Source organism: Apteryx mantelli, chromosome 20 (assembly GCF_036417845.1).
Source record: "Apteryx mantelli isolate bAptMan1 chromosome 20, bAptMan1.hap1, whole genome shotgun sequence".
NCBI classification, from domain to species: domain Eukaryota; kingdom Metazoa; phylum Chordata; class Aves; order Apterygiformes; family Apterygidae; genus Apteryx; species Apteryx mantelli.
The window spans coordinates 12115213-12132009 of record NC_089997.1 but is presented as its reverse complement, the minus strand read 5'-3'; the positions used below and the strand labels follow the sequence as shown (position 1 = coordinate 12132009).

The 16797-nt window shown below is 48.4% G+C and overlaps 1 protein-coding gene across 1 annotated transcript; it reads right to left on the bottom strand.

Moving 5' to 3' along the window:
• Nucleotides 1–847: 847 nt before the first annotated feature.
• On the bottom strand, nt 848–1300 carry LOC136993843 (olfactory receptor 226-like; the record flags this gene model as incomplete). The annotated part of the gene is made up of 1 exon (XM_067308793.1): nt 848–1300. A coding segment is annotated over one exon (453 nt), but the record flags the coding sequence as incomplete, so codon positions are not given.
• Nucleotides 1301–16797: the final 15497 nt, after the last annotated feature.

Sequence of the window (16797 nt, the reverse complement as noted above, 5' to 3'; positions counted from 1 at the left end):
GATAGAGACAGAAGTGTAAAATAAGAGGGGAATATATAATTTCATTGATGGACAAGAAGAAAAAAGTGTGATAGAAGCATACATAGTTTATTTGAAAAAAATCTTGATGATGAAATAATCCTTCAGGAAAGAAAAGGAAGGTAGAAAACGCCTAATTCTCCAAGAAGAAATATGATGTTCTTTTTTTTTCCCTCAGGAGAATGAATCCTAGAGTCATCAGTGGAGATAAAGCAGGGCTTTAAACAGTGGACATGCTGACCGTATGTTACAAAACTATGAATTTTTAAAAAATCTCCCTCCAAAGTGAGTAATAAAACTATCGTCTGCAGGCTATCATTGACAAATCAATGAGGCTGTCTTCATCACACTAATGAAACTGAGAAGTGTATTATGGATTTGAATCCAATGAATTTGAGCCCATTGTAGTGTCTGAGCTTAATTTTCATGCTTAGCATCTTCTGTTACTCAGGGAGAGAAGGTGTTTTGAGCTTTCCTCAACAGCCCTTGGACATTGTCCCCAGAGTTTTCAGCTAAGTTTCCTGAGATGACTTATGAAAACTTCCTTGTGTCAGCATGCACTGGCAGTCAATGTCCCAGCCCGAGCAAAGTGTGTGTATGTGTGTGTGTGTGCAACATTTTATCAATATTTTTTGGATTTTCTTTATAATAACCCCCTGCAACCAAGGTGTGTGATATAATACATGATACATGACTAGAATTGCTGTCATGAAAAGCATCATGACCGGGGGAAAAGCCAAACCTTTGCACGGCCAAGGGCTTCCTTCAGGGCCAGCTTCACAGTCTTGTTTCTGAAACTGTAGATGAAGGGGTTTAAGAATGGGTACAGGACAGTGTTCAGCAAAGCTACAATTCTGTTGGTCTCCAAGGAAACCTCTTCTGTGGGCTGTGCATAGAGAACAATGCAGCTTCCATAGACAATGGCTAAGGCAGTGAGATGGGAAGAACATGTAGCAAAAGCTTTCTTCCTCCCAGATGTTGATGGCATGTGCAGAATACAGTGGAAGATGCACATGTAGGACACCAGGATTAAACATAAGGAACCCAGCACTACAAATGATATCAGAATGGAGTCTGCTTTCCAAAGCAGGCTGGCGTCAGAGCAGGACAGTTTGAATAAGGGGGAGTTGTCACAGAAAAAATGCTGGATCTTGTTGGGGCCACAGAAAGTCAGCTTTGAGAGCAGGACCAGGTGGTAACTCGAGAGTGTGAAGCCTATGACCCACCCAGCACCAACCAGACGGGTGCAGAGCTGCTGCTTCATGATGGCAGCATAATGCAAAGGTTGGCAGATGGCAACTTAGCGGTCAAAGGACATGACAACAAGGAGAGCAAACTCTGTAAAACCCAGGGCAAAATAGAAATAGCATTGGGCAAAGCAGCTGCTAAATGGGATAGTTCTCCTACCAGAGCTCAGAATCACCAACAGTTTGATGGTTGTGGAGGATGTGAACCAGATTTCCAGGAATGCCAGATTGCTGATGAAGAAGTACATGGGGGTTTGCAGGCGGTGATCCACACACACGAGGAAAATGATCGTTGTGTTCCCTGTCACTGTTGTCAGGAATATGAGTAGAAGGATCAGGGAGAGAAAAAGCTGCAGTCTTTGATCAAGCCCTGAGAAACCCTCCAGGGTGAACTCAGCAACCACAGTTTCATTTCCTGCTCCCATGCCCAATTTCAGTACATCCTGCTGAGACAGGAGCACGAAGAAGCAAGTGTGAGAATTTCACAGTCTCAGCAAGTCCTCAGAGATTTTACTGTCTTCTTTCTAACTTTTCCAAACACTCACAAAGGATTCTTTCTCACAAGCACAGTATTGTAAAGAGGTTGTGAACTAGTTCATGCCATGCCTGGGAAATTCCCTGTTCACTTTAACTTATTGCAAACATCCATCACATCTGTGTTTCAAAAGCCAAACTAATCTCCCGGCAAAAATACTTAGTATTATCTGCAGATGCCAGTCCATCCATGTAGATAAGCATGTTGAAAGTTATTCCTTCTACTTTTCAGTCCTTGCCTTTTTTGACTTGGAACTTCTGTGAGGCTGTTGCTTTCAAAACAAGCCAGTACTGAGCATCTCTTCTGTAATCCCCTGCTTTCTTCCACATCTTCTTCCTCTCTGTTTCTCCAGAAGCACTGAGGAAACATTGTTATTAAAATTCCTGACCTAAATGCCTTGCTTTCCCTTTAGGGGAAGGGGGAAATCTTCTCATCTTAAAGAACTTAAAGGCTGTCCTGTTGATTATTTGAAATAGGAAGGGTCTGGAACAACAACAACAAAAAAATACTAAGCAGGGTTATATTTTAGAAGTTGGGCGCTTCGATTTGAGCAAGTTAGCTTCCTCCCATCTTGTCAGTGCAGAGAGAGAGAGAGAAGAGTGTCTGGAAGAGACTGGTAACACTTCTTTCACCTGTCAATTACAGTCTGGGAGGACCCAGCCTCTAGAGCTCTCTCTTTGTTGACTATATAGGGACCAAGGGAAAACGAGTACAGACACCAGCTGCTCACAGACACCTCTAATGAAGTCAATGAAACTCACTATTTCTGTCTCAAACCTCTTAATTTATTTAGTAGCTAATTTCTTTTTCAAACCAAAGAACATGTCCAACAGAAGGAAGCCCAAGGAAAACATAGGCAATAAATGCTGACATTATCCCTCCACCTTTGCATTTGGTTTTAGACATATAAAGGAAAGGAGCAGATGACTCCACAAATAGGATGCTTCAAGAGTGCAAGGGCAGGAGGAGGAGATGATGGGTTTTAAGCAGTGAAACAGAGGTTCTCCACAGACTGTGTTCTTAGTCTGCTGGCTGTCACCTAAAATCATGCTTCTCCTGAATGTGCTTTCTTAGAGGAATCTGAAAAGCTGCTGAGAGCTTACAGCAAAGCAGCTTCTCTGCTCACCACAGAGGTAACCCTCTGTTGAACCCTTTTATCAGGCTTTGGTTGGTGCAAAGGATTTGCTGTATTCAGGCCCCACATAGCCAACAATGGAGCTACCATATGCAATAATGACTATGGCGGTGTGAGATATGCAGGTGAAGAAGGCTTCTTAGGGCTTTCCCAGAGGGTATTCTCAGGATAGTGCATCTAGCGCAGGCATAAGACACAGGGGTCAGTGTGAAGGAGCTCAGCAACACAGCAGAGGAGAGAGCAAAGCTCATGTTTGAAGGTAGCTGGTGCCCATGCAGGTTGCTCTCCTCAAAGGGATGAGGCCACAGAAGAAAGAGTCTCTTTACTGGGGACACAGGGTACCTTGGTATGTAAGATGGTGGGGCTGAGCAAGGATAGAGATGCCATCACCCAATGGGTAAAGATGTGCATGGAGCCCAACCAGGGCTTCATACAGATGTTGCAGTGTTGACAGGTTGCAAATGGCCCTGCAGCAATCGAAAGACATCACAACAAGCAGGTTGAACTCAGCTGTGCCCAAGAAGATGGAAAGGAAGGTCTGGAACCGGCAAGCAGCCGTGGGATGGTCTTAATCTCCAAGATGAGGCCGACAAACCTTTTAGGGGCAAAGGGAACCAAATATCTGGGAAGGTGAAGCTGCTGGGGAAGAGATACACTAGGGGTGGAACTGGTTGAGCCAAATGATGGCTATCATCACCATATTCCCCATGGCAGTGAGCAGATAAATCACCCACGGCAGTGTGAAGAAGAGGACTGAAACTCCTTAACAGTTTCAATGAGCACTCAATGGGTCTGCTAGAAACTTCTGAAAGTCCCTGCACCCATTCCTTAGTCTATAGACAGCGCCAGCTTCCCCTTTGCTGGCCTCAGCAGCGTTTCTCTGCCCTGCTCCTTAGCACCTATCATCATGGGGATGCCCCCGGACAGTGCAGATGCCCTGCTGCTGGGAGGTTTCTTTAGGGCAGAAATGAGCCCACTGGGGAAGGTGTGGGCATTGCAGGGACTGACCATGACTTGCCCAAACACATCCTCCCATGATGTTTCTAGAAGCAGTTCCCTCTCATTCACTGTGCAGCTCTGATGCCTGGAGCTGTCCCTGCTGGGAGCTGTTTCTCTGTCCCAACGTCTTTTCCTGGTTGGTGCTTACAGACCCCATCCCACACTCTGTGCACTAGGTTCTGCCCTACAGAAAGCTCCCACAGGCAGGGCACTGTCCAGGGGCATCTCTGTGCTTGCAGGTCCTAAGGAGCAGGTGAGACAAACCCTCATGAGGCCAGAGAAGGTGATACTGGTGCTGTGTGTAGGCTGAAGTGGGGATGAAGGGACTTGCTGTGTTTTCTTTCAGACTTTTTGATCTCTCAAAATGATGGGAGTGCTCAGCTGCAGTTAAGACACCGACCCTGTGTGTCCTGCGTGGTGTGGTCTTGAAGGCAGTGAGAAGCACCAGTCCCTTTCCAACCCGTGAGGCTCCTGGCAATGCATTTCATCAGGTTGGGTAATCAGCTGACTCTCCTTTAAGGAAAGTCCACCTTTGGACCCTTGACTGTTTCTCTGGGGTGATCTGCCGACTTGGAAGCTGCTCTCCAGCAGAACACAGCTTCCCTGTAGTGTTTCTGTGATATGTCAGCGTCTGGTCATGTGAGTGGTCAGATACCCTGGCACACTCCACTCTCTCCATCTCTGGGCTGAGAGAAAAGAATTTGGAAATCTCCACTGTGAAACTGAACTCCTCCACTCTCAGCTCAGTCCACTTTCTTTCTTAGAGGAACTTGTGAGTGTGATTGTCCTTTAGCTGAGGGAGGTGCAAGTGCAGCACAGCGAGGGGAAAAACTTATTGACAGACCAGATCCTGCGACTCTGTACAAAGTCACAGCGAGCTCTTTATTTCCTCTTGGCATGCACAAGTGCTCATGCTGAGAGCAACTGAAATGCCAAAGATTTCTACCCCGTCAGAGAATGCTCCCACAGTAAGATGGAGGCACCTAAAAACTAAATAAATGTATAAACTGACCCCTCCACTGAAGATCATTTTCTGAAGAAAATGGGTTTCAAAATGTTGAACAGCCCTTTCACATAAGGAGTGGACGTAATCTGCTGCAGGATGTGCACATCAGAGCTAGCCACTTCCCATTCCCACTGCAGTGCCTGGAAGAAGGGTGCAGACGGTAAATTGACATGAGGACAGAGTCTATCTCATTGGAACAGAGATGTCCAGAAAGTGTGAGGTCACCCCCTGCCTTCAATTGACCGCTTTTCTCCCTTGCTAGAGTGGGCAATGGTGTGATTGGTTCAGCTACAGACACCTCTGTCCAAGAGGGCAAGGCTGGGGGAGATGAGGCCCTCACAAGGGTCTTCTCTTTCAGACACAGCTGGCATGAGTGCTGTATTCAGCTCTCATTATGGCAAATAGAGAATAGTCCCACTGGGTCACTGGACCAAGTTCCCTCCGCCGAGCTCATGGCACAAATCCCCAGGTATCCCATGGAATAACTGGCACTGTTTGACACCTCCATTTACACCCCCGGCAGAGCAGAACGGGCTCTTCTGGAGACCACGGCAGGGTCCCCTGCTCAGTGTGGCACACACAGCCAGCACAAACAGAGCTCAAGCAAGGATTCTGAAAGAAGGTGAAGGACAGAGGAAATGTGGGGGTACTATGAGAAATGGAATGGGTTTGGCTCAGAGAAGCCTGCTCTAACTTGGCACTGTCTTTTCCTCCTCAGATAGACCCCCCACAGACCAGAGGAAGCAAATGTCCAACAGCAGCTCCACCAATGAGTTCCACCTCCTGGCATTTGCAGACACGCGACAGCTGCAGCTCTTGCACTTCTCACTGTTTCTGGGCATCTACCTGGCTGCCCTCCTGGCCAACGGCCTCATCATCACAGCTGTAGCCTGTGACTTCCACCTCCACACCCCCATGTACTTCTTCCTCCTCAACCTCTCCCTCCTTGACCTTGGCTCCATCTCCACCACTGTTCCCAAATCCATGGCCAATTCCCTGTGGGACACAAGGGCCATTTCCTACTCGGGATGTGCTGTCCAGCTCTTTCTGTTTGTCTTTTTCATTGCAGCTGAATATTTCCTTCTTACCATCATGGCATATGACCGCTTTGTTGCCATCTGCAGACCTCTGCACTATGGGATCATCATGGGCAGCAGAGCTTGTGTCAAAATGGCAGCAGCTGCCTGGGCCAGTGGTTTTCTCTTTGGTGTCCTGCACACTGGGAACACATTCGCACTACCACTCTGCCAAGGCAATGTTGTGGAGCAGTTCTTCTGTGAAGTTCCCCAGATCCTCAGGCTCTCCTGCTCTGACGCCTACCTCAGGGAAGCTGGGGTTATTGTGATTGGTGTTTGTTTATTCTTTGGGTGTTTCATTTTCATTGTGCTGTCCTATGTGCAGATCTTCACTGCTGTGCTGAGAATCCCCTCTGAGCAGGGCCAGCACAAAGCCTTTTCCATGTGCCTCCCTCACCTGGCCGTGGTTGCCTTGTTTGTCAGCACTGCAGGGTTTGCCTACCTGAAGCCCCCCTCCATTTCCTCCCCAGCTCTGGATCTGGTGGTGGCTGTCCTGTACGTGGTGGTGCCTCCAGCAGTGAACCCCCTCATCTACAGCATGAGGAACAAGGAGCTCAAGGAGGCACTGAAGAAACTGATTCATTTGCTAATATTTTAGCAGGAAGAAGCTGCCCGTCTCTAGTCACAAGCAATATCCAGTCTATCTCAGGCAACTCGGGTGCTTTGGGCATTCTATCTGTGACACTCATGTTTGTACACAACTGGTGGAATTTATCTCCAGAGGCACAAAGTCCATCTGTCTGATCCAGAGGCCTTCTGTCCATCTGTCTACCACGGCATCAGAGCTGGCCTCCCAAGCAGTAGCTCTGTAATAAAAGGGGATTTCCTCAGGACAGTGCCTGAAGGTTGGGCTCTTCTTCCAAAGCAGGAGCCAAGAATGCACTGAGGGAGTTGCACCCAAAAAGGCCTTTTGCTGCACATGAGTTCTCCATGGGCTAAGGGGGACGCACTCATAGGGTGATGTGTTAGGAAATGAGGACAGGATTCTGCCCTCACTTGTGGGTGCCGAGTACCCCTGGAGAGGGTGAGTAGTATCTGCCGGGGACTGTCTCGCATATTACAGGACTGGTGACAGATGCTGGTTCTTCTGGAAGGGAATATGGAGTCACCGGTGGAGCACAGGTCATCCCCAGGGTCAGCATGTGCCTGGGATGGGCAGTGAGTGGAGACTCACAAAAGCAAGTGCAGGCACCCAAAGCAAAGGGCTAAACCAAAGAAGGCACTGAGTGAGGGCTCTGCAAGCTCAGCAGAGCCAGCAGGGACTCAGCAGGCCCAGGGAAGGGACACTCCAGAGTGGTTCTTGTCATCCACCTACAAACCACGGGCTGGGTGCAAGGACACGTCTGAACCCATCCTGAGCCATTTGAAATACCGTGTTTGCTTTGAGCATCTTCCACAGCCACAGACCCTGGGGAAGGGGTGTCGGGTGCAATGCTGCTGGGCCAGCTGGCTCTGCCACGGCCAGTGCAGAGTCACCCCATGGCCCCACAGCCTGCTTGTGCTGCAGAGAAGCACTGACAGCCCGGGGCCCTGCGGGGAGCTGGGGAGGGGTGAAGGAACAGCCGGCCAGGCCAGCACAGGCACACACTCACTCGGGGAAAGGCTCTCTGGGAAGCTGGGTGCTCCAAGCAGGGCTGCTCACCCTGCCCTGAAACCCCCCCACACTCCCTGTCCCCCCGTGTCCTGTCCCAGCCCTGGCGCTGGCCAGCTGCCCTGGGCTGGGGCAGCTCCAGCCCCCCCAGGAGGGGGAAGGGGCATGGGGGGAGCAGTCCAGGGAGCTGGGGGGAGGTCAGCATCCCACTGTCTGGCTGGGAATGGATCTCCAGCTTGGGCAGAGGTAGGGATCATTAACAGGAAGAGCACAGGATGTCACATCGATCACAATACACTGGTAGATTTGGTGACCAACCTTTAGAGATATCATACCCATGACGTTCAGCAAGGCTGGTTTCCACTTTTGCTAACCAAATCCATTAACTGTTAAAATAGATCATCATTCCTTCTCTTTCTCTTAAGCATGTTCCGATTTCAGACAGATGCTTGGTGTTCTGTTTGAGAAAACTGTCTAGTTGATGGAAGGTTACTCCAAGTGTTCCTGATGCTTTAAACAGTGCAAAAATAAGACAACATTTGTTCATTGTTGGAGAAGTTAACTAGTAGGTCTGCTTTGTGATTTGGGCAAAAACATATGTCACATTACAATGGCAACTGCTGCCTTACTGTTATGGACAATTAGGCTCGCTGGCCACCATAACAGGGTCCGACCTGAGGTTCCCACTGAGGCAGAAGTTTGAAGTCAGATTGGAGCGAAATAAAATTTAATGACACATGTGCGGTAATTACAGTTCAAGCTGGGTGCCTCCGAAGAGGGACCCCGTTTGAACAAATCCCTGGGTAATTATACCCTTCCAGTCTAATATCCACCCCACAGTTCTGAACCAATCATAATATTAGAGTTCGGGGTCTTCCAGCTCCCGATTGGTCCTTTCCGTAGTTTCCAGGTGTGTTCTTTACCTCTTATCACACTTCTGCATAGGTGTCGATGGCTCTTTTACTCCCTTATCTTGTCCCTCAGAAACAGTCTTTGGGGTTAATTCTTTCTTGCAAGTTGTCTGGCTCTTCTACTTCCTTATCTTGTCCTCCAGAATCAGTCTTGTGGTTCCTTTGTTTCTTCCTTCTGTGTCCTAGGTTAAAGTCCATCTCCCTGCTGGTGCTCATTAATGCTAAACTGCTTATTTCTCTCTACAGTCTCCCCCCGCCCCCCCACCCTTATCTCTCCAACTTGAACCGGCTCTGGGGCCTTCTTTTACTTAACTAGCTAAAAGTTCAACATATCTAGGAGAAAGTTCACAGCTTGCAGCCTCAGGCTTCAGCAAATTTAGCTACTAATGCTTAGCAAGTTATGCTAAGCGATCAACTCTAGACAGCTTCAGTCCAATATTCTTTAACAGTCCTCATTGTTATTATTAAGTCATTGTTTTTATTAAGCATCCCTGCTAATATGTCAAGCAGAGTTCTCAAAGCCTTTCAAGGCGTACTATCACTCTCCATAATTTTATGTACAACACGATTGTAAATAATAGGCATAACATGGTTAAACTTCACACAACTATTACTGGGTGCAACATGTGATTATAGATCCCTGTTGCGGTTGGTGACCATCCCAGAAGTGTCTGGTTCTTCTCCTAAATCACTGTTACTGTAAGTGTGTGTTTTTTCATCCATTCTTTTCTCTTTGTGACTGTCTGTGCAGCCAGGGCCCTGAGGAGGTGTCGTGGGGGCTAGTCCTAGGCATGATATTGTCTGTGCTGAGTGAATATGACAGGATACGCTATTGCCAGCAGGAGGGATCTGAAATCGGTCATGACCTGGACTGCAGGCATTGTTGTCTGGTTGTGTGCCTCTCCCCATGGGCAGCAGCAAGAGCTGTTATGGAAAATTAAGCTGACCAGCCACCATAACAGGGTCTGATCCTAGGTTCCCGCTGAGGCAGAAGTTTGAAGTCAAATTGGAACAAAATAAATTTTAATGACACGCATGCAATAATTACAGCTCGAGCTGGGTGCCTCTGAAGAGGGACCCCGAACAAAGAAATTCCTGGGCAATTATACCCTTACAGTCTAAGTTCCCCACCCCTCAGATCTGGGGTCTTCCCCTTCTTCATTGGGCTCCTTCATTGTCTCTAGGCAGGCTGCTTCTTATCCTATTTTCAAGGTTGCAGCTTCTGCTCTCGGTTGTAACTTCTTTATCTTTCTAGCTTGAACCAGCTCTGGGGCCCTCTTTCTCATAACTAGGTGATATCTAGGAGAAAGTTCACAGCTTGCAGCCTAAGGCTTTAGCAAATTTAGCTGCTATTGCTAAGCAAGATATGCTAAGTGATCAGCTCTAGGCAGCTTCAGTCCAATATTCTTTAACACCAAATGTCCCTAGATGCTTATGGTTAGACACCTGAGGTCTGCCTGAAAAGGTGAAGAACTGTTTTCAACATTTTAAAAAATTTGAACACCCTTTCATCATCCCATGATGAAATAGTGCAAATTTTCAGGAAGGCTATTAATCTCAGGTGAAGAAATATTGATCTGTCCCTGTCAACTTGTGTTACCACTGCTCTGTCTGCTGTGCTGTGGATATGGTCTCAGTAATCTCTCACATACCGTCATGTCCTGATTAAATTGACCATTTCTAAAGGCATCTTTGCATCGGACTATCTGGACATATGCACTTCCCATTTCTTTCCAGTTTTTCTCCTCCCCTTACTCTTTATCCATTCCGATACCTCTCAACTCTCCAGTTGCTGCTCTGAGTTTAAGTCTGAAGCTTGCCTCGTCTTTCAGTAGTCTTACTGTCTCCTTGGCCAGCTCCTTAGTTGTGTTTCCATTTATCATTTCCTATCTATCTGTCAAAAACATTTCAGGGAAGGTTATGTCTTGTGGAAAGTGGACCTCACTGGAAGCAGCTTGGATTTAACATAGAGTTGAGGAGTGTATTTGACTTTTGATTAAACTGTATCATATTCTATTTTTGCTTGTTTGCAGTTAAGAAAAATCCTCCTTTGTCTGCAACTATTTCTCTAAGGAAAGCAGGTGGGAATTGGTGCGTAGGAGATATAACATTCAGCTACAGACTTGAGTGGAAAAAGTTTAAATTTTAACAGGAGTGAGGTAAGTCCCCAGTGGCTGATGAGAGAAATGACACAGTTGGGGAGGTGAGGAGGAAGGTTGTCCATACAGGTTTCATATTGAAAATACTGCTTTTCCTATATGTCCAGACTTCATTAGGAGACCCTCTGGGTCAGTAAGAATTGGAGAATGTGGATATCACTTATTCTGTAAGCTGGAAATTTAAACTTAAGAAGCAGAAAACCTTTCCTTTTTTTTTTTTTTCAGGTGCTCAGTGAAATCTTGTTCTTGTAAATACACTCCTGAAACCTTTCCAGTTAGCCACCGAAGAACTGAAGAAAATTATGGGGAGTGACATGCCTTGTTAGGGCTTTCTGCATTTTAGTGGTACCTCTGGTGTATTTGATGTTGAGCCCATGAACCACAGATGCTGAGAGGAGTTGAACAAACTTCTCAAGAAGTTAAAGTCAGAAGTAAATCCCAAAGTTTCTTGGAGTGTTAATGGGTCCCACTGAGGGTTGTTACCAAAGAAGGCTCCCCAGGGGCTGATGAGAGCAGAAAGTTGGAGGCCCTGACTGCAGGTAGGCAAAGGCAATGTGCAGGTGGCTCTGATGCCAAGTAAACCTTGATGTGTTTTATCAAGCAGAATGGCCAGGCCACTGTCAGCCAGCCCCTGGGTAGGGTGATCCTTTCCCTCACACTTTGCTCAGGGCTCTTCCTGGGGGCAGTGTGAGAGTGGGGGTGTGCAGTGCCAAGTGCAGGACGACAATACGGCACCTCCTGAACTCCCCGGGGATGAGGAGGCATTGAGGCCACCATGCTTTACGGAAACAGCACGTTCTCAGAGGCCTTGGTGGTAGAGACAACAGCCATAGCCGGGGGACAAAGACCTTTGGAGGCTTTCAGCCTTGGCAGTGCCCTTTGTTGTCTCCACCACAGGCTTTCCTGTGTTGTCCTAATCCTCTGCCTGTTTCCCTGCAGACTACAGACACCCAGCCTGCTTCCCCACCTTGATCTCACCCTGGCATCTCCCCACTTTTACTGATGTCTCTCCGCCCTTCCTTGAAATGCAAAGCCAGGGCCTGATCACAGACTCCCTCTGGGTGATCTGTAGCAGCACAATACTACTCTTCCAGTGACATTTCCTTTCTCAAAGTCCAGTAGGAACCTGTCAAGCTGCAGTTTGTGCCTCTTTCCCCTTCTCATGCTGTTTCCCACTGCCAAGAAAAGCTCCATCATCTCTGGAACCACCTTTCGAGCAGTCACAGGCTACTGCACTACCACCCTTAGTCGCCACCAGGCTAAAGAAGTGCAGGTCCCTCAGCTTCTCCATATAGGCCATGTGCTTTAGGCCCCTAACCCCATCTCAACAGACCTCCTCTGCACTCTCGCCAGTTCCTCCCCATTTCTCCAGCACTGGTCATTCCACACTGGGACACACTATTCTAGATGTGGCCACACCAGTGCTGAGTCGAGGGGGATATTAATTCACCTTGTCTGGGTGGCCCTAATGCAGCCCCATGTGAAGCTGGCCTGATCTGTGGTGAGCACGCACCACTGGCTCATATGGCATCCCTCGTAAGGTCCAGGCCCTTCTCCTCAGGGTCACTCCTCTACCAGTCAGGTCCCAGCCTGTCCTGATGCATGGGCTATTCTACCCTCCGATGCAGGACCTGCCACTTCTCCTTTTACAATGTCGTGAGGTTTCTGTTAGCTAAATCCCCAAGTCTTTCAAGGCCCCTCTGGACCAAAACTCCCTTGTGTCAGCTCTTAATGTGTGTGTGGGCATGGAGATGGTTCATCCTGTCTTGCAGTGCCTCTGACAGGATGACAGTATGAGGAACTGCAGGACACTGCACACAATAAAAGGAGATACTAGTTCAATGGAGTTGCTAGCAAAGGTAGAAATTAGTATGGCAAGCATCTCAGAAAAGATACCCTCGACCCAAATGAGGCTAGAAAGCACGCAAGACCAGGGCCAGTGGGGAAAGTGCACACAGGGGCGGCTGGTTGTATGCAATGGGATCAGGATGGTAAAAGAGAAGACCTTAGAAGGTAGAAAAGAGGGAAAAAGGAATAGAACATGAAGCAAAAGAAAAATCAGGTCTATATTTGGGGGTACCTGCCAAGCAGCCCTCATCTGAACTCCTCTGATTGGAGCAGGACAAGAAACATGCACTTGATCGGATAATACTTCTGTCTGGCTTACTCCATGGTCATGGGGAAGCTGAATGTTTTCCCTAAGATCAGCAAGAGAAGACCTGGGATCAAAGGAATGCAGAATCATTCAGGCTGGAAGGGACTGTAAGGGATGAGACTCAAATGGCTGTGCTGTGAGCCCGAATAATGCCCTGGAAAAAGGTTCCTGAAATGGGAGAAAGCCCCAGAAAGTCACGGGGAGGGGCCTGGTGTCACATCTCTTGACTGACTGGTGTCTCAACGACTCCTGGAACCGGGGCAAGGGAAGGTTCTGGAAGCCCAGGAACTGGGTCAATAACTGGGGGCATGCACAAGCACAGGGTGGGTGCTTTACACTGAACACCCCTGTTGGCATGTCCGATCCTGGACCCAGGACTGCTGATCTCCCTATCTCTTTTTTTCTTTCTCTCTTTCGCTCTTCTTCTCTTCTCTAAGTAATGCAAAGCCTACTTTGGTTTAGATATAACTGTGAGAGGGCCAATGTTTGCAGGATATTTGTTCCATTAAAGTTGATGCTTATGTAAGGACCTCGAGCGTTATCTCGCCTTAGTCCACACTGAAGGAGATTTGCAAATCTGAGTTACTCTCCCCCCCGCCCCTCCTTTTCAGAGGTGGGACGTGACAGGGACCTCAGGAGGTCTCTAGCCCAACCTCCTTCCCACAGCAGGGTCAGCTATCAAGTCTGACCAGGTTACTCAGGGCTTTATTCATTTATGACTTGAAAACCTCTGAGGATGGAGATGGCACAACCTCTCTGGGCAACTGGCCCCAGTGCTTAACTGTCTTGATTGGTTAAAATGTGTTTTCTTATCCCCAGCCTGAACGTCTCTTGTTTTAGCTAATGCTCAGTTGGGCCTCATCCTTGCATCATGCACAATGGTGAAGAGCCTGGTTCCACCTTCTTGATGACCCCCTGGTAGTTATGGGTAGGTTGTTATTAGGTCTCCTCAAAACCTTTTCTTCTCCAGGCTGAACAAACTCAGGTCCCGCAGCCTCCCCTAGTGACAAAGTCAACCGTACAAATATGTGCCTAGGATGTTTAAGGCTCTTCCAGTCCTTCTGGATTTTGCTGGCTCTGCAAAGGACCTTAGACATGTTAAGAGTGCAGTCACCCTCATGCCATGACTTTCTGCCAGTCACCTTCTTCATGGGCCCAGGAATGTGATGCGAGAGGATTGGCTCCATGATGCACTTCTCACCAAAGTGAGACTGAACAGCCTGCAGCTCCTGGGGTTGTTCTTGTGGCCTTTTTTGAAAATGGGCACAACATATTCTTTTTTCTGGTCAGTGGGACCTCTCCTCATCTCCAAAACCTTTCAAAGATGACAGAGAGTGGCCTTGCTATGACAAGATGCAGCCCATCCAGTCCCATAGACTTGTAGGGGTTGAATTCTTGCAAGTAATCCCTCACTCAAACTTTGTCTACAGCTGGTTGTTTTTCTCCTCTGGAGTCCTGAATCCAGGCACAGCAGCCCAGGAAACCTTGTTGGTGAAGATGGAAGTCAAGAAGGACTTGAGTTCCTCAGACCTACTTGCATTTGCTATTTCTGGATTCCCTGCCCCATTCAGCAGTGAGCCCACATTTTCTTTGTTTATTCTTTCACTGTAATTGAAGCATTAGCAGCTCTTCTTCAGGCCCTTGGCATCCCCTGCATGTGTGTATCCTAGGGGAGCTTTGGCTTCCCCAGCACCATCCCTACTTCCCTGGACAATGGTGCCCTGTTTAGTCAAGGTGGTCTCCTGAGATGTTTACTAGTATTACTGAGCATTGGTATGAACCATCCTTGTGCTTGGTGGCTGCTGTCCTTATAGACCAGCTGGCTTTCCTAAGCTCCATTGTCCTTCCTAGCTGCCTCCCATGGGATCCCACAGCACTCCCCAGAAAAGATCAAAGTCTGTTTCTCTGAAGGCCAGAGTCTGTACCCTGCTATTGTCTTTACTCACCGCCCTTACAATCTGGGACTCCACTATTTCATGGTCATTGCAGCCAAGGTTTCCACTGATGATTGCATCCTCGGTCAGTTCTTCCTTGTCTGCAAGTACTAGATCCAGGTGAGCGTTGCCTTTATCGGCCCATCAGAGAGCTGTGCTTAGACGCTATTCCTGACACCCTCCAGAAACCTCCTGGACTGCTTGCACAGTGTCCTGCTGTTTTCCCTTCCAGTGAATGTCAGGGAGATTAAAGTCCCCCCTCCCATAAGAACCAGGCCCTGTGATCCACAGACTTCATCAGGTTGCTTAAGGAGACTGTGTCCACCTCCTCACCCTGATCAGGTTGTCTGAAACTCCCATCACAATGTCACCCTTACTCTGATGCTCACTCACAAGCTCTCACCCAGCCCCTATCCATCCCTTGGAAGAGCTCCATATAACCAAACTGCCCCTTCACACAAAGGGCATCCTCTCTCCTCATCTTCCTTGACAGTTTCTTCTGAACAGCTTGTATCCTACAATCACAGCGCTCGAGTCACATGAGCGGTCCCACAACATCTCAGTTGTTCCTACAACGTGACCATTCTGTGACAGCTTGTGCATCTCCATCTGCTCCTGCCTGTGCCCCAGGCTGCATGCACTTATGTATATTTGTGCTGCAAGACCTCCGCTGTGGCGCGGAGTGCAGATTTGTCATGGTGAAACCTGTTATCAAGAGCCAAGGACACCATGTGTGCAATGGCCCCACTTCAGAGCAGAGACATGCTGGCGCAGATAGCAGGTGGCAATGCAATGGTGAAACAAGGTTCCCACTAAGGGAGCAAACCCTGCAGTACCTGAGGCCAGAGGAAAGCAGAGCTGGGCTGTGCAGAAATGGCAGGAAAGGGATTTGCTGCCTGAACTGACTCTGCAGAACCTTGGGGCCTGTGACAGAGGTGAACTGATCTCCAGGAAGGACAAGGTGCCAGTGAAGAAGTCCCTGGGCCTGGACAGCCTGTGATGCAGCCATCCTGTGGAGATCATTAGCACAGTCCCTATTCATCTGGCGGTGAGAAGAGGTTCAGGGAGAGGAGAGCTGGAAGCTTTTAAGAGTGCACGGACGTGAGTGGAGACCTTGGTGTGATGTGCCTCCCATTTATGCAGCATGCTTGGATGTAGATGGGATGGACTTTACCTAATGGCAGAGGTGGGATTCAGCTGTTTGGGCACAGGCAGGAAACCTGAGAGGCCCTGAGGCACTTGTCCAGTAACCACTCCAGAAAGACATGGTTTTCCTGTAGGTGCCATGCTGTATCTGCTAGAAACATGAGGTTGTGGAAGAAATCCCAGGCATCTGACATGGCCCTGCTGGCCTATTTTTATGTCATTAAATCAAGGGTCTGCACTGAATTGCATTAGCTGTCTGCACTGTAGGGATCTGCTTGTTCCTCAGCTTGACCTCGCAACCACAAGCAGCAGCCAATTCCTGCTTCTGGTCTATCAAGTATTGATGCAATAGTTACCTCACAGTCAATTCCAAAGCCATATGCCTGAAGCTGCCCTACAAGCGTCTGGGTCACAAATGACCTCACAAGCTGCTTGGGTATCCAGTAATGAGGCACAAGTGACCTCACTATCAGCCTTGAAGCTATCAGCTAGCTGCTCGCCTGTAACATACTCAGGAAAATGTGACCTCACAAGCACAAAGAGCAGCTGTGTCCCTGCTGCTGGCCTCCAAGGTACTCAGGGAGAAGCGACCTCTCAATATGCCCCAAAACCATGCTCCTACTCTTGCCCTACTATGTCCTGAGGCAGAAGTGAGCTCAGAAGCACAACAGCCACAATGCTCTTGCGGCCTGCCCACTCACACAAAGGCACTCAGGAGATGCTGGCATCTATTATAAGGGTCTTGCACTCATCCTATATGGCACCACAACCTCCTAGGAAAAGGAGGGGGCACAGTAGCATTTGCTGAGCAGGCTGACAGTAACAGCAGCTGTGGGACATGGAATTTGCAGCACAGCAGAGGTACCAGGAGGTGAACCCACACCC